General features: G+C 44.7%; 2 protein-coding genes across 2 annotated transcripts in view; both read right to left on the minus strand.

Annotated features, from left to right (window-relative positions):
• Positions 1-8,582: 8,582 nt before the first annotated feature.
• LOC116374491 (glial fibrillary acidic protein) lies at positions 8,583-16,209 on the minus strand. Its single transcript, XM_031827949.1, has 9 exons — positions 15,666-16,209; positions 12,206-12,266; positions 11,979-12,074; positions 11,672-11,833; positions 11,360-11,485; positions 10,974-11,194; positions 10,702-10,745; positions 10,439-10,524; positions 8,583-10,224 (listed from the first exon to the last, which is right to left on the minus strand). The coding sequence occupies exons 1-9, from the start codon at positions 16,190-16,192 to the stop codon at positions 10,174-10,176; spliced, it is 1,374 nt and encodes a 457-aa protein (XP_031683809.1). The 5' UTR covers positions 16,193-16,209; the 3' UTR covers positions 8,583-10,173.
• A 7,403-nt stretch (positions 16,210-23,612) lies between these two features.
• The window catches only part of LOC109882222 (mitogen-activated protein kinase kinase kinase 3), a 20,005-nt gene continuing 18,536 nt past the window's right edge, over positions 23,613-25,081 (minus strand). The window contains exon 17 of the mRNA XM_031827950.1: positions 23,613-24,646. Coding sequence (XP_031683810.1) covers positions 24,418-24,646 — 229 coding nt within the window. The 3' untranslated portion in view covers positions 23,613-24,417. The remainder of the gene's footprint in view (positions 24,647-25,081) is intronic.

The following is a 25,081-nucleotide window of genomic DNA, read 5'->3' on the forward strand; positions in this document are numbered from 1 at the left end:
ACCCTTAGGTAAGTTAGGATCACCACTTTATTTTAAGAATGTGAAATATTAGAATAATAGTAGAGAGAATTATTTATTTGAGCTTTTATTTCTTTCATCACATTCCCAGTGGGTCAGAAGTTTACATACACTCAATTAGTATTTGGTAGCATTGCCTTTAAATTGTTTAACTTGGGTAAAACATTTCAGGTAGTCTTCCACAAGCTTCACACAATAAGTTGAGTGAATTTTGGCCCATTCCTCCTGACAGAGCTGGTGTAACTGAGTCAGGTTTGTAGGCCTCCTTGCTCGCAACACGCTTTTTCAGTTCTGCCCACAAATTGTCTATAGGATTGCGGTCAGGGCTTTGTGATGGCCACTCCAATACCTTGACTTTGTTGTCCTTAAGCCATTTTTACACAACTTTGTAAGTATGCTTGGGTTCATTGTCCCATTTGGAAGACCCATTTGCGACCAAGCTTTAACCTCCATGACTGATGTCTTGAGATGTTATGATCTTCAATATATCCACCAAATTTTCCTTCCTCATGTCGCCATCTATTTTGTGAATTGCACCAGTCACTCCTGCACAAAAGCGCCCCCACAACATGATGCTGCCACCCCCGTGCTTCACGGTTGGGATGGTGTTCTTCGGCTTGCAAGCCTTCCCCTTTTTCCTCCAAACATAAGAATGGTCATTATGGCCAAACAGTTCTATTTTTGTTTCAACAGACCAGAGGGCATTTCTCCCCAAAAGTACAATCTTTGTTCTCATGTGCAGTTGCAAACCGTAGTCTGGCTTTGTTATGGCGGATTTGGAGCAGTGGAGCAAATGGAGCAAATGGAGCAAATGGAGCAAATGGAGCCTGGATTCGCAAATGGAGCAAATGGAGCCTGGATTCGCAAATGGAGCAAATGGAGCCTGGATTCGCAAATGGAGCAAATGGAGCAAATGGAGCAAATGGAGCCTGGATTCGCAAATGGAGCAAATGGAGCCTGGATTCGCAAATGGAGCAAATGGAGCCTGGATTCGCAAATGGAGCAAATGGAGCAAATGGAGCCTGGATTTGCAAATGGAGCAAATGGAGCCTGGATTTGCAAATGGAGCAAATGGAGCCTGGATTCGCAAATGGAGCAAATGGAGCAAATGGAGCCTGGATTCGCAAATGGAGCAAATGGAGCCTGGATTCGCCATGCCCGACACTGGTCTGCCGTGATGTCATTGCATACGTCATCCATGGCCTGGAGAAGGGAGGCTTGTTCGTGAGGGCCCCTATCATATACCTTCCACCCCCATGTGGAGAAAGATTCCTCAATCGGCTTAAGGAAATGAGAGTAAGGGGTCAGTACAGGGTGGTAAATTGTGGATGGGCCTGAAACCATGCTTGCACCATTTGAGCATGGTGGAACCTGACATTATCCCACACAATGACCTAGGTCACGCCATCAGCTCTACAGACCTGATTTAGCTCATCAAGGAAGGTTACAAGGAGAGCTGCATTATATGATCCAATACAATGATCCACACCATCTTCCAATATAGCCGCACACATGGCGATGCTGGCCTCACGTTGTCCAGGTACTTGGTTGGTTGCCCGCTGGCCAACAAAATTCTGATCTCTCCTCCTTGTCTTGGCCAGGTTGAAGCCTGCCTCATTCAAAAAGAGGAATTTGTGGTGGTTTTCATCAGCATCCAGCTCCATCACCCTCTAAAAATACATTTTGGAAAGAGAATTGCTGATTACAATGATGTGGAATTTTTGGGCAATTTTTCACAACAGGCATCTTGAAACTAAACACGCCTGAACATACTCAGTCCTCAGTTGCTTCACTCTGTCTGCATTTCTTTCAAAAGGCCCACGGTTTAGCTGTTTTAGAGACACCTGGTGCCTTTTCAGCATGCAGGCAATAGTCAGCAAACTTATGTCTTCCACATTGTTGAACATGTCGTCATTGTCCAATTTCTGTAAGGCAAATATAATTACTGTCCCGAACCAAATTGACCACAGCCCGTTCTTGTTGGTCAGTCAGTATTTTGCCTCTGCCTCCCCTATTTGGCCTAGTCTCAATTCTGCAGGGAAAATGACAGTAAGAACACATTTAGTCACATCACCTACTCTGAGGTACACATTGGCATGCAGTTTTCAGTCATTTGACAATTGAGAGTAGCCTAATGTTTAGCGCATACTGAAGACTTACCGGTTCTCATTGCGGAAAGTTCTGATGATTGAGGCCACGGTTGATCTTCTGAGGTTTGGTTGAATCATTGTAGCTGCCTCAGTCATTGTCATGCCATGATTTAAGACATGGTCTACAACTATTTCTCAGATTTCATTGGACACTCTCTGCTGTTGCTGCCGCTGTCTTGGTCCTTGGCCTTGTCCTCTACCACGTTCCCCCACACCTCTCAGAAGGGGTGCTTGTCCTCTACCACGTTCCCCCACACCTCTCAAACGAGGCCCACGACCACCTCTCAGAAGGGGTGCTTGTCCTCTACCACGTTCCCCCACACCTCTCAAACGAGGCCCACGACCACCTCTCAGAAGGGGTGCTTGTCCTCTACCACGTTCCCCCACACCTCTCAGAAGGGTGCTTGTCCCCTGCCATTCCTTTGACCACCACGTCTTCCTCGTCTTCCTCCTCCCACTGCTTGGCCTCTGTTGTGACCTGGATCACCTGCCGGTTCCATGTTATCTCTGTGTTGTTGTAGGTGGATACCACACATTTCACTATATACTCGTACCACAATGTCAATCATCAGTAATGAGTTGGCAGTATTGGAAAATAAATGACAAGGGCCTGCATACTTACACTCACCAGCCACTTTATTAGGTACACCTGTGTGTTAACGCAAATAGCCTGCTCCTTCGAACAGCGAATCATGTGGCTGCCTGCAACTCAATATATAGAGTATATATAGTAAAGAGCTTTAGATGTTGTTTGACCAAACATTAGAATGGACAAGTTGCCACACATGGTGATTCCAGCATCTCAGAAACAGCTGCCCTCCTGGGATTTTTACACACCACAATCTCCAGAGTTTACAGAGAATGGTGCGATAAACAAAACACATTCAGTGAGCGGCAGTTCTGTGGGCAAAAACACCTTGTTAATGAGAGAGGTCAGAGGAGAATGACTCATTCAAGCTAACAGAAAGGCCACAAATACTCAAATAACAGCCGTTTAAAACAGTGGTGTGCAGAAGGGCATCTCTTAAAGTACAACACTGTGAATAATTCAGGCTGTTGTAGAGGCAAAAGGGGATCCTACCCAGTACGAGATAGGTGTACCTAATAAAGTGAGTATACATGTTGTCAAATCTGAAAACGTGGTCTGGAAAAGTGGTACATGGGACCATAGAAACAGGGTCTGATAAGGAATGATGATGAAATATTACATCCATAGATAATGTAGTCCAATTGGTTCATGTTCCACGGTAATTGGTGTCAATGGATCTCGTTATCCTGAAACTTTCATGATCTAAACATGGAATATTGTTAGTCAGTTTCCATACAACTCTGCATTAAGAGCAATGCAACAGTTACTTCTCATTTTGAGCAGTTGTATCAATTGATCGTTAGATAATTGTAATGAAATGAATAGACAGTCATCTCAGATGTAATGTGTGAATTACATTTTGAAATGGTAATACTTTGATGTTAAGTTGTGTCATTTTGAGCAGGTGATTTTAGTTCAATTATCAAGTGATCTTAGCTGTATGTGTATTGTATCCAAGCAATTGGAAAAAGTGTTAAAGTTTTGAATTTTTAAAATGTTGATAATCAGATGTGAGTTTTGTGTCTAAAGTTCTGAAAAATGACATCAAGATTCTGAAATTAGTGCCAAGGTGATTGTAAAAAACTATAATATGAATCATCCCAACATTGATTGACCTAAAGTTCCTTATTGTATGACCTCTTGATAACGATCGGTCGAGTTGTCAATAATCAACAAAGATACACTTAGTGTTTGATTGGTTGATTACACATATTTTGCAGATGTTATCACAGGGGCAGTGAAATGCTTATGTTTCTAGCTTAAACAGTGCAGTAATACCTAAACATACAAAACAATACACACAAATCCCCAAAATAAAATAAAATAAGTGAAATAATATCAGAAAGAGCAATGTCAGAGTCCATTATGGATATAATGGTGTGTTTATAGACAGTATGGACAGTATATGAATAGAAAAGGTGTGTACAGAAGTAGTTATATAGGATAAGCCTTTACTAGAATACAGTATATACATATGAAATGGGTTCAGTGACAATGTACATAGGGCAGCAGTCTCAAAGGTGCAGGGTAGTAACAGTGATTAAGGTTCAGGGCAGGGCAGGGTACTGGGCAGAGGCCGGCTACTGGTGACTATTAAACAGTCAGATGGCCTGGAGTTGGATGTGTTAATGGACTTGGTGTGTGTGTGTTTGTGTGTTTGTGTCTGTGTCCGTAGTGTGCCTGTGTGTCCAGAGTGTTCATATGCATTGGTGCATTGCTTTAAATGTAGTACCACCTATCATTTTAGGTGGATGTTACTGACATGTCTCTCTGTCGTCTCCTGTAGCTCTGATGTATGCCTTTGGTAACGTGTGTGTGTGTGTGTGTGTGTGTGTGTGTGTGTGTGTGTGTGTGTGTGTGTGTGTGTGTGTGTGTGTGTGTGTGTGTGTGTGTGTGGCTGAGTTTACACAGGCAGCCCAATTCTGATATTTTTTCACTAATTGGTCTTTTGACCAATCAGATCAGCTCTGAAAAACCTCTGATGTGAAAAGATCTGATGTGATTGGTCAAAAGAGCAATTAGTGAAAAAAATATCAGAATTGGGCAGGCTGTGTAAATGTAGCCTTAGTGTGTCAAAAGTCACTGCAGTTGTTTATGGAGTCTGCTAGAGAATCAAAGAGACAGAGAGAGTTGCTTTAGGGTGGTGGTGTTTGATGGAGGGGTTGACGTGCTTGTTCTGTGTTTTGTCTCAATGGGCTTGATGAAATGAGGGCTAAAATTAACCAACAAGCACACATGCCTTCCCATGACCCTTTGGTGACAGGGCCGAGTAGTGCAGGAATGTGTAGTGAAGAGGGGAGAGGACAAGGGGGCTGAGAGGAGAAGGGTGCTGGCTGCAACACAGAGATAGGGCATGTGTATGATCCTCACACATCTAGCATCTCATTACCAGCATTAGTTCTCTGTGTACCTTTACATAATAAGAGCTGAGTACTGGAGTAGTGATTGATGAGAAAGAGTGCTTGATGTTCTGCGCTGATACAAACAAATGCATTAGGGAGCTCATTATGGATTCTGTTAGCGTAGAGAGCTAACAAACCAAACACACACTAGTGTCAAAAAGTGTCAGGGAAAGAAGACGGCAGCATACTCATTATCCTCATTAGAATTACTATTTGAGTACAAATGATGGGTAATGTTAGACATCCTCTCTCATGGAGTGAAGAGGTCTGTATTGCCAGGAGCCCTGTGAGTGAATAAGCCGTGGTTGGAATGTACAGGGTTGTGTGATGTTTGGGGTCATCAAGCTGTGGTTGGGTTGTAAGCCGTGGTTTGGGGTCAACAAGCCGTGGTTGGAATGTACAGGGTTGTGTGATGTTTGGGGTCAACAAGCCATGATTGGATTGTACAGGGTTGTGTGATGTTTGGGGTCAACAAGCCATGATTGGATTGTACAGGGTTGTGTGATATTTGGGGTCAACAAGCCATGATTGGATTGTACAGGGTTGTGTGATGTTTGGGGTCAACAAGCCGTGGTTGGATTGTACAGGGTTGAGTGATGTTTGGGGTCAACAAGCCATGGTTGGATTGTACAGGGTTGAGTGATGTTTGGGGTCAACAAGCCATGGTTGGATTGTACAGGGTTGAGTGATGTTTGGGGTCAACAAGGGAGAGGATGTAGTGTGGAGGATTTTGAGACGCACACTCTTTAGATAACTTCATTGTCATCCCTTTCTCTTCGTAGTTCTACAGTAAGTATAGCTGCTGAGGAGAAAAAACTCTTCAATAGTAACCAGTCCTTACCCCCACCTCTGAAAGATTGTCTGGAAAAGTTTCAGTGGGCCAGGCGTCAGGGCCCACACCCTGGTGGAGTGAGTGTTTTATCTAGCCAGAATTCCTTCAGCTCGAGGCAGACCTGAGACACGCCAGTCCACTGACAAGAGCCAGGCTAAATAGACACATCGAATCAAATCAAATTGTATTTGTCACATGCGCACAATACAACAGGTGTAGTAGACCTTACAGTGAAATGCTTACTTACAAGCCCTTAACCAACAATGCAGTTTTAAGAAAAGTAAGTGTTCAGTAATTTAAAAATAAATAAAAGTACCAAATAATTAAAGGGTAGCAGTAAAATAATAGTAGCGAGGCTATATACAGGGAGTGCCGGTACTGAGTCAATGTGTGGGGACATTGGTTAGTCGAGGCAATTGAGGTAATGTGTACATGTAGATAAAGTTAAAGTGTATATGCATAGGTAATAAACAGAGAGTAGCAGCAGCGTAAAAGAGGGGGGGGGGCAATGCAAATAGTCTCTGTAGACATTTGATTAGCTGTTCAGGAGTCTTATGACTTGGAGGTAGAAGCTGTTAAGAACCCTTTTGGAACTTGACTTGGCGCTCCGTACTGCTTGCCGTGCGGTAGCAGAGAGAACAGTCTCTGACTAGGGTGGCTGTAGTCTTTGGCAATTTGACACTGCCTGTTATAGAGGTCCTGGATGGCAGGAAGATTGGCCCCAGTGATGTACTGGGCCGCACGCACTACCCTCTGTAGTGCCTTACGATCGGAGGCCGAGCAGTTGCCATACCAGGCAGTGATGCAACCAGTCATGCTCTCGATAGCGCAGCTGTAGAACCTTTTGAGGATCTGAGGACCCATGCCAAATCCTTTCAGTCTGCTGAGGGGGAATAGGCATTGTGGTGCCCTCTTCACGACTGTCTTGGTGTGTTTGGACCATGATAGTTTGTTGGTGATGTGGACACCAAGGAACTTGAAGCTCTCAACCTGCAGTACTGTACTGCACACACACAAACACACATGTGCACATACACACCAGAGACAGCTTCTGAGAGGAGCTACAGGAGGACGGGCTCATTGTAATGGCTGGATCGATATAAATGGGACAGTATCAAACACATCAAACATATGGAAAGCACATGTTTGACGCAGTTCCATTTTTCCATTCCAGCCAATACAATGAACCTGTCCTCCTATAGCTCCTCCCTCCTGCCTCCACTGATACACACACACTAACACACAGAAATACATTAGCTGTACAATGAGTAAAGGATGGCCTCTGCATGACTGGGACTCCTATATACCTGCCCAGCACATACATCAAATCAAATCAATTTATTTATATAGCCCTTCGTACATCAGCTGATATCTCAAAGTGCTGTACAGAAACCCAGCCTAAAACCCCAAACAGCAAGCAATGCAGGTGTAGAAGCACGGTGGCTAGGAAAAACTCCCTAGAAAGGATTAAAAAAAAGAGAGAGAGGAACCAGGCTATGTGGGGTGGCCAGTCCTCTTCTGGCTGTGCCGGGTGGAGATTATAACAGAACATGGCCAAGATGTTCAAATGTTCATAAATGACCAGCATGGTCGAATAATAATAAGGCAGAACAGTTGAAACTGGAGCAGCAGCATGGTCAGGTGGACTGGGGACAGCAAGGAGTCATCATGTCAGGTAGTACATACACACGTACGCATGTTTCCTCCTTCAACTCCTTTCTGGCTGTTTGTCAGAAGGGGCCCAGAGAGCAGTGTGTATGGTGAGGTTGTGTGGGGGGGGGGGGGGGGGGGGGGGGGGGCACTGAGAGCACTTATATAATCTCTGTTTGAGTCATTGTCCTTACAGGAAGACTCAGAGAGTCTGGGCAGGCAGTGAAGTGAGGGGTCCTTGAGGGCTGAACGTGTGGATAGGTTGTTAGATCATTCAACAGTGTTACAGTCTGACCCTGTCTGTGAGAGAATATACTGTCTATGTGCTTCTGTAGGGTCCTGGGCAGAGCACTGATAATGACAAGTGATGATGACAGTACATTAAATCTAGGCTTTGGTGCCGAACCCTCCCACCTCAATTCCCCTCGCCACTGGACAACAACCAACGTAGTGATGATGATGATGAACATTGACCCCTCCTGTCAATCTCAGCGGTCTGCCATGCCAGTCATCATCTCTCCCACATACCTCTAATGTGGAACCTGATACAGAGATTGGCTGTCAGACTCAGTTATACTCATTCACCGCAGACAGATACCGCAAACAGGAGCCTACATATGGATGGATGATTATCATTATGATAAATGACGCATGTTGATTATGACTATGTGGGTTCTATTGATTATGATCAATCAACAAGTGGCCAACTGTCCTCCTGAAATCTGGCGCCCCACTCAACGAGTTTCTAACGTAAAATATGTAAAATAATGTAAAATAAAGTCATGAAAAAGGTCCATCAGTGAGCTGGTACTGGATCTATCTTCATTTCATGAGCACACACAATCATACAACGGTACACATTCAATCCAAGCAGCAGCTTGTGTTGGACTAAAGAAAGCAAATAAAAACTGTCATTCACAAAAGACTCATTCAGACACAAATACTAATCAAACAAAATGGCTTTATTGTTGTTAGCGGGTTGTCATAATGTTGGTCAAAACTAAGGTTATATTCACGTCTTGTAGGTTTTTCTGAGACCTACTGCAGTGTGGTTGAGCTGTGGCTACTGTAACTGGCAGACAAGAAGAGAAGAAATAGTATCTAGAGCTGACGGGTGAAGACACGAAGGCAAAGCAGAGGGAAGGGAGATGTGAAAGAAACGCAGGCACATTAGAAGACGGTTACGGTTTGTCTTTAGTGAAGAATGAAAAGCAGTCTGTAGTCACCATCTGTACTGAATGGTAGGTGACAGGGGTGTCAGTTTGTTTATGTCAGCAGGGGTTCTAAGCAGATGGAGAGAGCTGGGATTAACAGTTAGTGTTGTGACAGCCACCCGCCAACCCTCATCCTCTCCTCCTCTCCTCCTCTCCGCCAACCCTCATCCTCTCCTCCTCTCCACCAACCCTCCTCCTCTCCTCCAACCCTCTTCCTCTCCTCCTCTCCTCCAACCCTCCTCCTCTCCTCCAACCCTCCAACCCCCCTCCTCTCGTCCACCCTCCAAGCCCCCACCCCCCCAGTGTTTCTTGGAGAGGGCTGTCATCAGGGAGACACTGTGTAACCCCAACCGCTCCACCACCACCAAGCTATCTCAGCAACACCCTCTTTTGTGTCTCTCTACAATCACTGACACTCCAGAGATGGGGCTGGGGGAGGAACAGGGGATTTCAGAGGTAAGGGTCTCGTCAATACTCCCTGTATCACCTCCATCCTGTCCCTCTCACCCCTGGTGCGTAAGTGGATGTTCCCAGGCGCTGTTCTAGTGTTAAAATATGATGTTGCAATGAAACAGTGGAACTAGAGACACTGCATCCAGAGAGGGGGGGGGATTGTATGACGGAGGGATGAAATGGATATGGTGTTTGGTCCTAGAGGAGAGTTACATCAGCTTCTTTCTTTTCACCAACAGTTCTGCCAAAAGCACTGTCATTCACACGTCATCTTCCTTGTCTGAGACCCATCCTGTCCACTGCTAACCCCAGCAACTGTACTTTCCTCTTGACTTCTCACATCCACTCAAACCACACAACTTCAGCACGACCCCTGCCACTAGCTGAATAACAATCACTACATTTCAAGGCCTCCTCTCTGGCTACTATCCAAACACATTGAGAACATTTCCCACTCTGATCTGTCACTATTATGAGCTGAACAAAATATACATTTCCAAGCATTAAGTATGTTAATCACAAAGGGTAGTAGTCCAAGACCCTTCCTTCTAAGGTGCATGGCCACACTTCCAGCACTAAAGCCTATCTCCAGTTACAGCAATACAAAACAAGGATGCAATGAGGGATTTTTTTTGTTTCAACAAAATGCAACTCCTAAGTATTTAATGATGTAGCATGGTCTGGGGGTGATGATGAAGAGGGGAGGAAGGGGATGGTGAGGTGGTTGCAACTGGGGGGGCTTTGAGGTTTGGAGAAGAGGGAGGTGCCTGGTCAGGAAAGGGTATCATTATCATGCAAGGCTTCTAAGTGTTACTGGGGAGTGGGGACAGTATGACAGACATATAGCTAGCACCATTTGTGTCCTTTAAGGACTGTCAGGAATCTCCTTCCTCTCAGCCGTAGACTCCTTAATGATCTGAAACACAGAGCAGGGAACAGGGCATGTTGGGTTGTAGATGCAGCAGTAGGGAGGGACTGTCAATAAGTGATGATGAAATTGCATGTTTGAATAATACAATGTAGCATGCTGCCCTCTGGAGGAGCTAAGCAGGAAGCAAGTACATTCACACATCTGATACGGGAATAAATCCCCCATTGATTCATTCAATGATCTATGATGTTCTACATACCTCCCCGTCTCTAGTCTCCACAGTCCGCACTATGATGCTCCTCTTGACATGGGCCTCTGGAGAGAACTTAGTGTCCATACTGGTCTCTATACTCAGGGAGAGGGTGAGAGAGACATTTAGCTTTCAGATGCCCATGAATCCAGTCAGAGCCGAATCCTAACTTGAGATTTATGCATCAGCACATCATTCATATGGCTGAGGTAAATTATTAAATGCCATGATAGACTACGCTAATATGTCTGGGTCAGGATACCCTTACTCACCTCTGAACTGCAGGTTGGAGAAGCTCTGCATTGGAACAGTGATCCTGAGGAAGAGGAAGAGAGTGTATCAGTAACTACCAGCCACCACCTATTGTCTTTTCTTTCTTCATCACACTGTCTCCTCCCGACCCAGCTCATTATATCCACATTATTTTGTTCCACTTTATTCCCTTCAACACCCTCTCTCTCCTTCCCTCCTCCCTCCTCTCTTCCTAACTTCTAGCCTCCTTCCTTTCCACCATCCTCCTCCCTCTCCACCGTTATCTCCTCACCTGCTCTCCTCTCCCTCCAGCAGCTTCCTGTAGGTAGCGATCTCTATGTCCAGGGCCAGTTTGACGTTGAGCAGATCCTGGTACTCCTGCAGGTGTCTGGCCATCCCCTCCTTCAGAGTCTGGATCTCCTCCTCCAGATGACCCACCATATCCTGGTAACCAGCCGTCTCCACGGAGAAACGGTCCTCCATCTCACGCAGCTGCTGCTCCAGAGACTCGTTCTGCAGGAGAGGAGGAAGAGAGGGAGAAGGAAAGGAAGGGGGAAGAGGTTTGGAAAGAGATGAAAGAGTAGAGGTGGTTCAGTTAGAGAGGGGAGTCATGGAACTCATGATCTTCTCATGTCTCATTGTTGATACAGCACACTCTGCTCTGATTGGACAACTCACTGTTCCACGGAGCGCCTCCACATCACAGGTCATGGCCTGGAGTTGCCGGCGGTACTCGTTGCCCTCCTGTTTGGCCAATCGCAAGGCGTCTGCATTCCGAGTAGCTGCGTCGGTCAAGTCGGCAAACTGTGCATAACAACAAAAGGAGAGACAGGACACTTTTAAGGTTTGCATCTTATAGTGTGTTGTCAATGTGTGCATTGTGCAACACCTGGCTGTATGCATGTTTATCTGTATGGTAGTGTGTCTCCCTGTGCCTGTACAGTAATGTAGGTACATGTATATGCAATAGCCCAAGCTTTCTGATATGACCTTGGAGCGGTACCACTCCTCCGTCTCCTGAATGTTCGAGGAGGCCACGGACTCATACTGGACCCGGATGTCCCTCAGAGCAGCGGTCAGGTCTGGCTTGGACACGTCCACATCCACATGGACCTGCTGGGCCATCAGCTGCTCCTGCAGCTCACGCAGCTCCTATAGAGAACCAACCACAGGCTTACAGGTTAAAGGTCACCTCTTTCATTCTCTCAATATTCACAATTTACTTCAGAGATAGAAACAGAGGTTGGTCAGTAAGGACTAGAGATTGCCATAGAGACGAGGGGAAGCTGAAGCTCACCTCCTCGTGGATCTTCTTGAGGAAGGCAATCTCATCCTGCAGCGCGTCTATCTTCCTCTCCAACTGGACACGGTTCAGAGACGCCTCATCCACGTCCTACACACAGAGAATCCTTAGGTCAATGTGACCTGTATATTCCTCATATAAAAACACGGGCTGTGAAGATCACATGCAAAGAGGGTCAATAATAGTGACATTTATACAAATTATGAGAGAAATGTCCTCACCTGTCTAAAGGCGTTCAAGTTGCTCTCTGCATCCTGTCTAAGAACCATCTCATCTTGCAGTCTGATTGAAAGAGAAAGGGAGAGTGAGGAAAAATAGAAAACAGACAGATAAAAGGAGAGGCAGTGTTAGGGTGCACACTAAGTCCACTCATTGGTCACGCAAAGAGGATCCATGCACCTCAGATAAAACATAGTTTCAACCTATTCTCTATTGATACAAAGTCAATGAATCCCAGTCATCATCCCACCAATTGCCCAATATATATGATCATGTTTTCCATCCATGATCAGTATATGATTAAATGTGTCTGTGTATGGATATCCTTGTATACATAATGACATGAATATACTGATGATATGGACTGTTTGAGTACCACTTGTCTTCCATGCTGCAGTAGCAGAGTTGGCAGTAGGTGGGCTGAGCTCAGCTGAATGGAGAGCTTACACATCATTAGCCATTCACTTCTATACATCAGCCTGTCATCAGCCTTTCCCACGGAGGCGGGGTTTACGCATACAGAATGGAGCCAAAACACACACACACACATGCACAAACAAGCACACACACATGAACACGCACGCACACACACACTTCCAAACTCCATCTGCCACTAACTGCCCCACACTGAAACACACATGCTCACACACGCTCAAACTCAGATCTGTATTTCTTCAGAGACTGATGAATTGGTGTTAAGAGAGTAGAGTTGGGAAACCAGCAGGAAACACGAACTGACCTCTAACCTTGTCAACCTTCACCATCGATACTCATGCTGAGCTCTAAGAGGTGAAAAGCAGATGTGTGTTAATGTGTTTTTATAGTAGCTTTGGTGCTAGTTTCACACGTATGTGGTGAATTTTCAAAACTCTTAGTACCAAACTAACACGTTATTTATATTCAAAACCTTTTATTGTGCACTCATTTTGTTTGGAGACATCTTTCACCAAGCAACCATTGATACTAAGTATAAGACTCCGGGCCTGGACGAGACAGATGGTTTTTAAAATGTTATTTACTGCAGTGTCTATTAATTGTCCAAATGCACTGCCGCTTTCCCACTCCATATTGCTACAGAAGTTTTACAAATGCCAAGGGCAGGGGGCAGCCACCTGAAATGCCATACAAAGGCAAAGAGCAGTCCATGCAAACAGTGAATCTGAGAAAAATGTCTTTAAAGTATTTTTTTACTCTCCAGCCAAATACGTTGTAGGTGGATAATGCACTGACCTATGACCCCTAAAATGCTGATACTGCACTCTGCCTTTGTATGACAAACAACTATATGGGTAATGCAAAAGAAAAGTACAGTATCTACAATCTAAATGTGTTTATCCAACCTTTTGACTGTCTCATGGTGTGTGTGAGGGTATGTCATGATCGGGATGGCCTGAACTCAGAGCCCAATAGAATACCAAGGCAAACTGCAGGAACTTCACTTAGTAACTTCACTTACTGCTGTTTGCGTTGGTTCTTACGTGGATATTGTAGTTACTGCACATTTGAAACATAATTTTCTTTGAAAACGGAAGATAATTGAACCAGGAGACTACAAAGCCTGATTTCAGTCTTAACTCAATTTGACCAAATGTGTAGTTACCGCTGTTTTCAATTGTATGACAGAGAACATCTCTGATCTTGTCAATATCAGATTCTAAATGTTTTGCAGTAAAATCCTAATAGCCAAATCAAAGTGTATTGGTTGCGTGCAGATTTGCAGATGTTATCGCAGGTGCACTAGTACTGGTTTGTGTCATTTTTCTCTTTCTCTCTGCATTGTAGGGAAGGGACCGTAAGTAAGCTGTTAATCTACACCTTTTGTTTAAGAAGTGACAAATACAATTTTATTTTATTTGTGCAGCGAAATGCTTCATCATCATAATTGTACATTATAGTTGTACATTATAGTACGTATATATTTATACTTTATAAACATACTTTTATAAAAAGTAAACATACTTTTTCACTATTTAGTTCTTTAAAACTGTAGTAGAAAAAAAAATCTAAAATCTATAGGTTTACCAAACAATTTAAGTGATTATCAATTAAGAGCAGTCGGTTAATGGGGCGGCAGGGTAGCCTAGTCGTTAGAGTGTTGGGCTAGTAACCGGAAGGTTGCAAGTTCAAATCCCTGAGCTGACAAGGTACAAATCTGTCATCCTGCCCCTGAACAGGCAGTTAACCCACTGTTCCTAGGCCGTCATTGAAAATAAGAATTTGTTCTTAACTGACTTGCCTAATAAAATCAAAAAAATTCAATTAATAGTAAAATGTATTTTAAAAAACGAGAAGACAATCATAGCAAAAGTAAAGTGAACATTGCATTGTGAAAAGCAATTACTTTAAACAAACATGTATTGCATTGTGAATGTGAAACATGTATTGCATTGTGAATGTGAAACATGTATTGCATTGTGAATGTGAAACATGTATTGCATTGTGAATGTGAAACATGTATTGCATTGTGAATGTGAAACATGTATTGCATTGTGAATGTGAAACATGTATTGCATTGTGAATGTGAAACATGTATTGCATTGTGAATGTGAAACATGTATTGCATTGTGAATGTGAAACATGTATTGCATTGTGAATGTGAAACATGTATTGCATTGTGAATGTGAAACATGTATTTCCAGATGAAACACTAATTAAGTTTGGTCAAAAAGTGAATGTATGATTTGATGTTGTACTTACTCAATTGAGTTGAGAAATGACTGCCTTTCTGATGATGTGGTTTGAGTTCTGTACTAAGTGTTGTGAAAATATACCACATACTGCACCAAAGCAAAGATCTGTAATCAGAGAGCAGTGACACTCACACACACACACACACACGTCTGTGATCCATAGTATACACAGGCTCAGAAACCAATACAAACTTAGATGTTCCCTTTGTCCTTGGCAACAACAGAAAAGCACCCTGTGAAAACATAAGCCATAACCTCATAACTATAAACTATGCCACTTAAGCAATAAACCAATAAACATAACTAAGAAGTATGAATTTGACCAATGAGTGTTAAGGGGGATCAGGCAACAACAGAACATCTGCCTGGCTCCCTGGTCTCTTTGTGGAAATCAGCTCTATTGTAGGGGTCTGGTCAGGATCAAGTTTAGAAAGAGGGACACCCATTGAGTAACGCCTTCTCAGAGCACAGTGTTTTCAATAACTAACAAGCCAAAGCATCTACTGAGCAATTTTATCATGTAACACGATATCCAGTTATTCTGAATTGTGTTATGGCAACTATCCACTTGTTGGTTTTAGACTGTAGCAAAGATTCCAATTCAAAATTAACATATTGACCAATACACATAAATCTGAATAAACTTTTAAGTGGACAGACTGCTGAAGCAATTAGAACTCCACAATATCAATTGGAACTCCAAAATACTAAAACAAAGTACACTGATCAGTGACAAATTGTATTGATGGAAATGAGACTACCTCATTCTCACCTCTGTTTGAGCGTGGCCACGTCAGCAGCCATGTTGTCCCTCTCTATCTCCAGCCGGGCCTTCCCAGCGCTGAGTCCGTCCACCTGCCTGCGCAGCTCCCTCAGCTCCTCCTGGAAGATGTCTCCCAGACGGCTGGGCTCCTTCCCCCTCAGTTGGGTCAGCTCCGTCACCAGCACCGTGTTCTGCTGCTCCAGGAAGCGCACTTTCTCTATAAAGCTGGCGAAGCGGTCGTTCAGACCCATCATCTCCACCTTCTCGTTGGTGCGCGTCTCCCGGTACTGGGCCTTGAGGAGTGAGTCAGCCGAGAAGTCCAGCCGGTTCCCAGGGGTCCCCAGGAGCAGGGCCCCTCCAGCCGACCCCAGGGAGAGACGGGAAATGGTGCTGGAGTGGGTCATGTGGCGGGGACTCCCATGGAGGGAGAAGCGGCTGGAGGAGAGACTGCTGAGCCGCACGCCCCCACCCACGCTGCCGGCCCCCTGGGGCCCGAAACGCTTCCTGTAAGATGACAGGACTCTCTGACTCTCCATAGCTGGAATAAAATCCTGTCAGGGCACACACATGCCTTTTATAGGGATAGACATCCCCCATCCTGAGAGAGAGTACACAGGGAGGGGCGAAAGGGCCGGGCCGGGCCGGTCACTGAATAGGACAGAGAGAGGGACAGACAGAAAGAAAGAGTGAGAGAGAGAGAGAGAGAGAGAGAGAGAGAGAGAGAGAGAGAGACAGAGAGAGAGAGAGAGAGCGAGAGAGAGAGAGAGAGAGAGGGAGGAGGGTGGTTTATGTGACACTCAAAAGCTGTGTGCCAGGGATTGTTTGTGCTCGTCCACTCAGCTACAAATGTCTCCTGGCCTTTCTCTCTCTCCCTCTCTCTCTCGTCCTTGTTTGAATAGGATTTGGTGCAACAGAGCTTGGCTACCAAATCAAAGCTGCCTCACACACATGCTCAGTCACACAGACACAGATGGGGACAGAGTGTGATTGAAAGGGAAGAAAAGAAGCAGGGAGGTGAAGGAATGAGATCTCTTTTCCTCCATCCCTGTTAGTTGGTGACTAATAGGGTCAGAAAAAGAGAGGGACAGAGAAAAAGGGGACAGAGAGAGGGTCAGATAGTAGCTGTGTTCTTGTGTGGCACTCTGTCTCGCTTGGCGTCCAAAATATCCCACTAAGCCCTCCAGATTTATTGGTACTACTCTGATTGGCTCGCGCCACTCTGTGTGTGACAGCAGCACCGTCTAGGAGCGTCTCACACCCCATCCCTGTTCCTCTGCTCCTCTTTAGTCTTCTCCTTGTCTGAGTCAAAATGGGAATGAGTACGATTACATGTCTTATCTAGGTACATCAAATAGAAGTCAAGAACAGTTAATCAATTATTGAATATCTACATTGACCACAGTATATCCAAACTATTGTGAGATAGTAGGATAGTAGGAGAGCAAACAGAGGGGAGTAGAAACAAAATAACATTATAATAGCTAAATGGCATTATTAGATTAACTCTTATTCAACAGCTGACCTGCATATCAGTATGTGAAAATCATACTGGGAGAAAAATTATAATCATTGTCCTTGTAGTCATGGATACATAATAAATGCCAGTGTACTAAACAGTCAACAAGTGACACCATTACAGTGTGCTAGCCGATTGGAGAAGCTTTGGGGCCACAGGGCTGAACAGTAGCAGCTATACATCTCCACCTCTTTGCCCCCCCTGGAGTTTCTGACCATGATGTCACTGACAGGCTACAGATGGATACATAAGACCTATAGGCCACATCTATCAGTGGGTTGGAGGGCTTCTCTTTGGACGGACAAACAGCCACACACAGGAGCATGGCAACATAACACACACACATTATTAATCCATCAGTATCACTACCATTATTAACTGTGATCAACTACAGAGGAAGCTATGGGTCAGAGGATGGGCCAGTAAGACCAGAGGCAGCCAGTTGGATTGCAGCCTCTTAGCAACAATAAGACCACTCCCTCTTCCTCAAGTCACATCTCATAAAGCCCTGTTGTAAGTGATGGCAGCTCATTCAATCAGAGTTAATGACTGCTTAGCCTGAAAAGAGGGCAATTGGACCTGGAGAAAGAAGTCTGTGTTGGGCATGGTCAAAAAGCCCAACGAGTTCTGGGTACCTATCCAAACAACAATATGTATGCCAAAGTAAGTATTAGGTTACTATAAAGGAGAACACCTGGTCAGCTGAATGCATCTTCCACATTTAACCTAAATCCTCTGAATCCAAGCAGAGCCTTTAATTGATGTCATCAGCACCCAAGAGTAGTTGTTGGTAATGAATTACCTTTCTCAAGGGCAGAACAACACATTTTTCAACCTTGCTGGCTCAGGGATTCAAACCAGCAACCTTTCAGTTACTAGCCCAATGCTCTTAACCGCTAGGCTATCTGAGGGTGAGGCAGTCTGTGAGTTATTAGATAGTTGAAACTGTCACAGGACTCCAGCAGATGGATGGTTGGAGAATGGGGTGATGGGACGTAAAACCTAGTCTGAACCCGACAAACCAGCAGCCAGTCCGTTACGAATCAATTTCCATCCATTGTCATGGCAACCCCAGGGCCAGTTACTTCAAAACATGTTAAACTCTTGCTGACTCTCATCTAATAGGATGTGACTCTGGGATGGGATGAAGCCTTATATAAACATCCACAGCTATTATACAGTCATGCTGCCCAGATATGATCCTAACATGCTCAACCAGGTCTATGATCTCTCAAGCTACTATACCAGCAAGATCCTAGGGCCTTTTCCATCCTGCTCGCCTCTGTTCTCCCTCTCCCCTCCAACCAACTCTGGCCCTGCAACAGGTAGTAAAACCCACACCGCAGACCATAGAAACACTCTTTGTTACCAAAACACTCTGTTAAAAGAAATGTGTAGCCAGTGGGAACCAGTGAGACTGGAAGACTGTAAATACAGAAAACAACAGAGTGACTTGAATTCCAATTGGTCCCTGTTGATAGAGGTTAACTGAGTGGGTCCACTGTAAGTCTGGCTGGATGTGTTGTTTTAAAAGCTTCCATCTAGCAGGATTAATAACGTGGTCTCATCATTAAGGTGACACTAACTGTATCGCCCCCTGGATTTCTGAGACAGTCACTGTGGTTGCCTCAGATCTGGTCACTTAGGCAATATCTGTCAGAGGAGAAACATTCAGAAAGAGAGAAAGATGGAAAGAGACAATGGAGAAGGAGAGAGAGAAAGATAGAGAGAGATTGGTCAGAGTGAAAGAGGGTGTCCCCCTCTCTCCTCTCAGAGCCAGTGGAAGGCCAACAAAACATCTGATTCCTGTGGGGCAACATGAGGAGGAGCCCATCTCATTTGCAAGGAGCAGAAGAAAAGGCGCCTTGCCTGGGTGTTGAGCAGAATCTTAATGCTGTTCCTCCAGACTGATCTCCCTCCAGAACCACAGGGACGGCCAGCTCTGTTTGCCTGCACACGGCTCCCCCCACCTCACCATTCAGGCCTTTTGAACCCTTTCTGTTACTGCCGGTTTAAACCCCTTTCCACTCTCTCCTATGGGAACTACCCTACCTCAGACCCCCTTGCATCCCCAGCCTCCTTTCTATGCAAATGAGCACACCCCAAATTCTGACCATTCAGCTGGATACACCTCATCCCCCACCCACAACAAAACTCACACAGCAGCCCCTCCTTCTCAACTAGATTAAGTGCGCCACATCAACTCAATGATATGGGCCCCCAGTCAGCTCAATCACGTATAAATCCCCCCGTCACATTACTTAATCTTAGGCCTCACATGGAGCTCAGGGACCCGGGACCCCATCCTCTCTGCCAACAAAGAGCCCATTGATAACAGCAGAGCCCGGGGAATGGGGGTCCCAGTGGCCCATGGGTATCACCTCAACTCACACACACATACTATGCCCACACACAGCATGCAGTGTACTAATCACTGATGTACAGTATCACTGATGTGCATTATCACTGGTGTACAGTATCACTGATGTGCATTATCACTGATGTGCATTATCACTGATGTACAGTATCACTGATGTGCAGTATCACTGATGTGCATGCTAGCATTAGCACAGGTCCTCTCAGGTATGATGGGACGTAGTATGTAGTTGTTAGAGGTGGAAGGTGCAGTTGTGAAATTGTAATATGCCAGATGTGGCTGCATAGGTCCAGTCCCCACTGGTGCCCCCTGTGTGTGTGTGTGTGTGTGTGTGTGTGTGTGTGTGTGTGTGTGTGTGTGTGTGTGTGTGTGTGTGTGTGTGTGTGTGTGTGTGTGTGTGTGTGTGTGTGTGTGTGTGTGTTTAACTGGAGCAGACAGGCAGGCTGAATCACTGACTATGACTCAGCACCACTGGATCCAAACTGAGTGTGGTCACAAAGCCTGGGGAGCCAGTTTAGCCTCTGTCCAGCAGTCTGACATGTGGCTGCATAGGTCCAGTCCCCACTGGTGCCCCCTGTGTGTGTGTGTGTGTGTGTGTGTGTGTGTGTGTGTGTGTGTGTGTGTGTGTGTGTGTGTGTGTGTGTGTGTGTGTGTGTGTGTGTGTGTGTGTGTGTGTGTGTGTGTGTGTTTAACTGGAGCAGACAGGCAGGCTGAATCACTGACTATGACTCAGCACCACTGGATCCAAACTGAGTGTGGTCACAAAGCCTGGGGAGCCAGTTTAGCCTCTGTCCAGCAGTCTGCCTGTCAGCACTAATGCTGGGCCGCAGCAGCCCAGAGACATACCTAACAAACAGAACTGCATAACAAACAGACCCAGACACATAGCACACAACCTTCGAAACAATACCACTGACCACAATCACATACTGACTACAATAACTCACTGACCACAATAACACTACCAATGACCACAATAACACTACCACTGACCACAATAACACTACCACAGATCACAATAACACTATCACTGATCACAAAAACACTACCACTGACCACAATAACATACTGACTACAATAACATACTGACTACAATAACACTACCACTGACCACAATAACACTACCACTGACCACAATCACATACTGACCACAATAACACTACCACTGACCACAATAACACTACCACTGACCACAATAACACTACCACTGATCACAATAACACGACCACTAACTACAAGAATATTACCACTGACCACAATAACACTACCACTGATCACAATAACACGACCACTAACTACAAGAATATTACCACTGATCACAATAACACTGCCATTAACCACATCAACAGACCTGCAGGCCACATGGAGCGGTGCATTGCAGGTGTAGGGGAAGGTTATGTAACTGCTATCAGATCCTGGTAGTCAGGGGCCATGGGTCAGATCCACAGGAAGAAAATGGAACAAGCAGCATGCTAAAACACACACAGAGAAAGTGCATCACCAGAAAACAAAGCAATAAAGTATTATCTGCATCCATCCCCTTGTCACAGTAACTAAGAAAAGGAACCTTTGTTGGGTCCAAGCTTTCCTCTGTCCCATGGCCACACAGATTAACAGAGCTCTCTCCGCCTCCTCTTCTGTCTTAAAGGGAGGGAGAAAGAGATGGAGCAAGCATCAGTCGGGTTGCTTCTTTCTCCCAACAATGAGCTCTATTCAGTGAGATGTTCTTTTATTTACTGGACTGGGCCAGTCTGACTTTCCAACCTGCTGGCTGCTCAAAGATAATGAAGACACACATGGACAGACTAGCCAGTGTCTCCCAGAGCCACTGGCCCAAAAACATCTTCTGCAATGCCAAACACACCTCCATCAGAGCGGTGTACATGACTGGAACGTACACCAAACATTACGCAAACAAACAAGTAAGCAGGTCAGAATATTGGACCAGAGACAAAGAACATTTATTTGTTTTTGAAATTAGGCACTTAAAGATATAGAAAAACAATGTCATTTAACATACTGTTCCTTTTTCTACGTAAATACATTTGATAAACTGGAGTGACTTTGCACTGCAAGTCCCCTGTCATTAAACATACTCATTTATACATTTACATACATGTATATATCTAAACGTTTCCGTTTCATTTGCTTACCCCAGGGTTCTTCTGTTAACATTTGTTTTGGCTCTTTGTATATAACAGGACCATTTCTAATACTGAACTGATTCTTAGCTGCCTTCTTTAACATCTAGCAGCCACATGATATCCATTTGATTCACTTATGAAAGTAGTTTAGAGCCAGTAACACTGGAGCCAGTAACACTGGAGCCAGTAACACTGGAGCCAGTAACACTGGAGCCAGTAACACTGGAGCCAGTAACACTGGAGCCAGTAACACTGGAGCCAGTAACACTGGAGCCAGCAACACTGGAGCCAGTAACACTGGAGCCAGTAACACTGGAGCCAGTAACACTGGAGCCAGTAACACTGAAATAAATGGAAATAAATGGAAAATAAAACTAAAAAAGGTAATTGTAGAAAGCCCTTTGCTCAGTGTGGAGGGCCCCAGACATTGGGCACCGGTCGGTCTCTCGAACCCTGAGCTAAACAAAGTCGTCATGTTGGGTGGAACCCCGGTCTCTGGCATCTACCTGATCAGAACTCCTCCATCCCTGCCCTGCTCAGCTCAGTCTAACTAACACACACATTCAGCCCCTCTGCTCTGCAAGAATGACACGAAGAGAAGGTTATTCTGGTGAGACACAACTCATTTCACATACTTCCCCTCTATTTCCCACACATCACGCCAGCAAGGAGAAATATGGAGGAACTTCAGCAGCCTTAAAATCCTAGGCGGTGGCCTTGTTAAAGAAGTAGTGAAACTGTGAGAGGTTTGACAGGGCAGTCCAACTGGAAGGGTCCAATGGAACAGTGTTGCCATTTAATAAAGCATGGACCATTAGACATAATATATTATACTGGAGCTAGGAATGTGGATATGTTTCTTGTTTTGGAGCAGAGACCAGGTAAGATAGCCAGAGGTCGTTTTCCACCCAAAGTGTTTCACTAATAAACCCCAATGTTGTCATTTCTGCAAAACCAGCTGCTTTAACAATTTATCATTTCGAACGGCAACATTTATCTCATAGGTCTAAATGCATCCTCATTAGATTTCAAATTGTCTAGAGTCATTATATAAAAAATATATTTATACATATATATATTTGAATATAAAAATTCAGGAATGGATGAACATAGGGATTTAAATAAAAGTGAAGAAATTGAATATTTAAAGTTTTTAAAAAAGAGTTAATTTCGTAAGGCGAACAATAACCAACAACATTAATTTGACATAAAAGTGCATCTGACTCAAATTAATCCTAAATGGCAGAGTTCCACTGTTTGACGTAGCGTTTTCCTAGATACCTAGAAAGCTGGTAAACCGAATGGCAACTCACTTTCAAATCAAGGTATTAGGATTGTATTTGTCTAAGACTAAAATAAAATCTCTCTTTAAATCACAAAGTACAATATCATTTGTAATATTGTGTAGTTAGCATATCCTCCAACCAAACTGGAAACCAACCCCTTCATGAATGAAATCGGTCATTTTTGGTACACTCAGAAAACCCTGGGCTGTGATACTGAGGGGCTGCAGTGGAGAGTTGGAGTATAAGGCACAGTCATCACAATGGTCTACTGTGAAGGTCATAATGACAACACAAAAACACTGATGTCTCTGGTTCCATGTTGTATGTTGTCTGGGGCGGCAGCGTAGCCCAGTGGTTAGAGCGTTGGACTAGTAACCGGAAGCTTGCGAGTTCAATCCCTGAGCTGACAAGGTACAAATCTGTCGTTCTGCCCCTGAACAGGCAGTTAACCCACTGTTCCTAGGCCGTCATTGAAAATAAGAATGTGTTCTTAACTGACTTGCCTGCCTTTTTTTTTTTTTTAAGTATGGTGAGGACAGGACAGATCAGCATGGGCTTCCATCAGGGACTGTGAGTCTTCAAAAGAGCATCAAGAGGCACTTTCTCAAAAATACAAAAATTATCAGAGACGGATCAGAGGAGAAAGTGAAAAATTAAATCCATCCCATCTCTATAACACTGAGTGGTGCATCTGTTGGTTTCATCAGTTACCATGTTGAAGCACTGAGCTGTGGCTGTGGGTCTGCTGTCTTGGCCTAAGTAGACCAGACACTGCTCTGCTCAAGCTTACTGTAAGTCCCATATGAACAGTTCATTACCTCAGGGGTCTCATCTAACAGCCCATCTAGAGAATGTAAACTTAGGAGGGGACACTTTGGCATATTTGAAAGGCACATTCGGTGGCTGTGCTTGATCAAATCCCATCTTGAGCCACATATAATAGATTTGATGTGTTTGGAGTGTCTGTGTGTGTGTGTGTGTGTGTGTGTGTGTGTGTGTGTGTGTGTGTGTGTGTGTGTGTGTGTGTGTGTGTGTGTGTGTGTGTGTGTGTGTGTGTGTGTGTGATCCTCTCACAGACCAACAAGGTGATAGCTGAATAGATACAGTTCGTATGGAGTTGGTGGGTCCAGTTCTCCACAGCAGACAGCTGAACACCGATCAGTCATATAGCTCCCCCTAGTGGGAGAAGTTAGAGGTGAATTTGATAATTGTAGTTAACAGCTTGGAATAATGGCACTGTGCTATTATCCATCATAATGGATCATGTGTATTTGTGGGTTAAGGAATGAGTGTGACTGGTGGTGAGTCTGGTTTGGGGAGAGAGCTCTAGGATGGAAAGGGCCATGTTCCAAATTCCAAGTCTAGAGTCTAGATGTCAGCTGTAGGCCTTGAGTCCCGAGGAGCGGTTGAGACAGAGAGAGTGTACTAGTACTTCCCCTCAGCAGAGGATCTGGGAGAAGGGGTGTCTGAGCAGCTCCTCAGCACTGGGCCGGTGCTTGGCCTCCACAAAGATGCGGTGGATGAAGTCGCGGGTGTGGTCCGAGGTGTGTGAGGGCAGCAGGGGTTTGGTGGGCTGGGTGGCGATCTTAAAGATGGCTGCCATGGCCTCGTATTCGGCCCAGGGAGGCTTCTCTGTCAGCATCTCCACCACTGTGCAGCCCAGGCTCCTGGGGAAGGAGACACATGTATAAATATTGGAATATAAATGGTGCCTTCCTGTATTATACTTATGCTAAAACATGTATTCTATTCTACTGAGCCATTTACTTTATGTTTGTATTCTTATCTATTATTATTTATTGTTGCATTGTCCAGAAGGAACCTGCAAGTCAGCATTTTGTTAGACAGTGTACATGTGTATCCTGTACATACTGTCTGACTAATACAACTAGAAACTTGAAACATGCTCACACTCAAACATCAGAATAGGACATTCAATGCAATACACAATTGTATAACTTATTGACTTGTGTGAATGGACAAAAACAGTGTTAACACACTGAAAAAACAAAGGGCAGCTTTTCCTCACTACAGGCACGAAGGGAAAAGGCCATCCCTCTGCTCTTCTGCTTTCCCAGGCCCCACTGGAATGTTTTGGTGGA

The sequence above is a fragment of the Oncorhynchus kisutch genome, linkage group LG6, assembly GCF_002021735.2.
Source record: "Oncorhynchus kisutch isolate 150728-3 linkage group LG6, Okis_V2, whole genome shotgun sequence".
NCBI classification, from domain to species: domain Eukaryota; kingdom Metazoa; phylum Chordata; class Actinopteri; order Salmoniformes; family Salmonidae; genus Oncorhynchus; species Oncorhynchus kisutch.

What these genes read in the sequence shown, in the direction of transcription:
- LOC116374491 (XM_031827949.1), bottom strand. Translation starts at nt 16,192, where the DNA reads ATGGAGAGTCAGAGAGTCCTGTCATCTTACAGGAAGCGTTTCGGGCCC. An exon ending in GTGGCCACGCTCAAACAGAG is followed by an intron (nt 12,267 to 15,665) that starts GTGAGAATGAGG and finishes TCTTTCAATCAG; the next exon opens with ACTGCAAGATGAGATGGTTC. An exon ending in CTGGAGGGAGAGGAGAGCAG is followed by an intron (nt 10,746 to 10,973) that starts GTGAGGAGATAA and finishes CCTCTTCCTCAG; the next exon opens with GATCACTGTTCCAATGCAGA.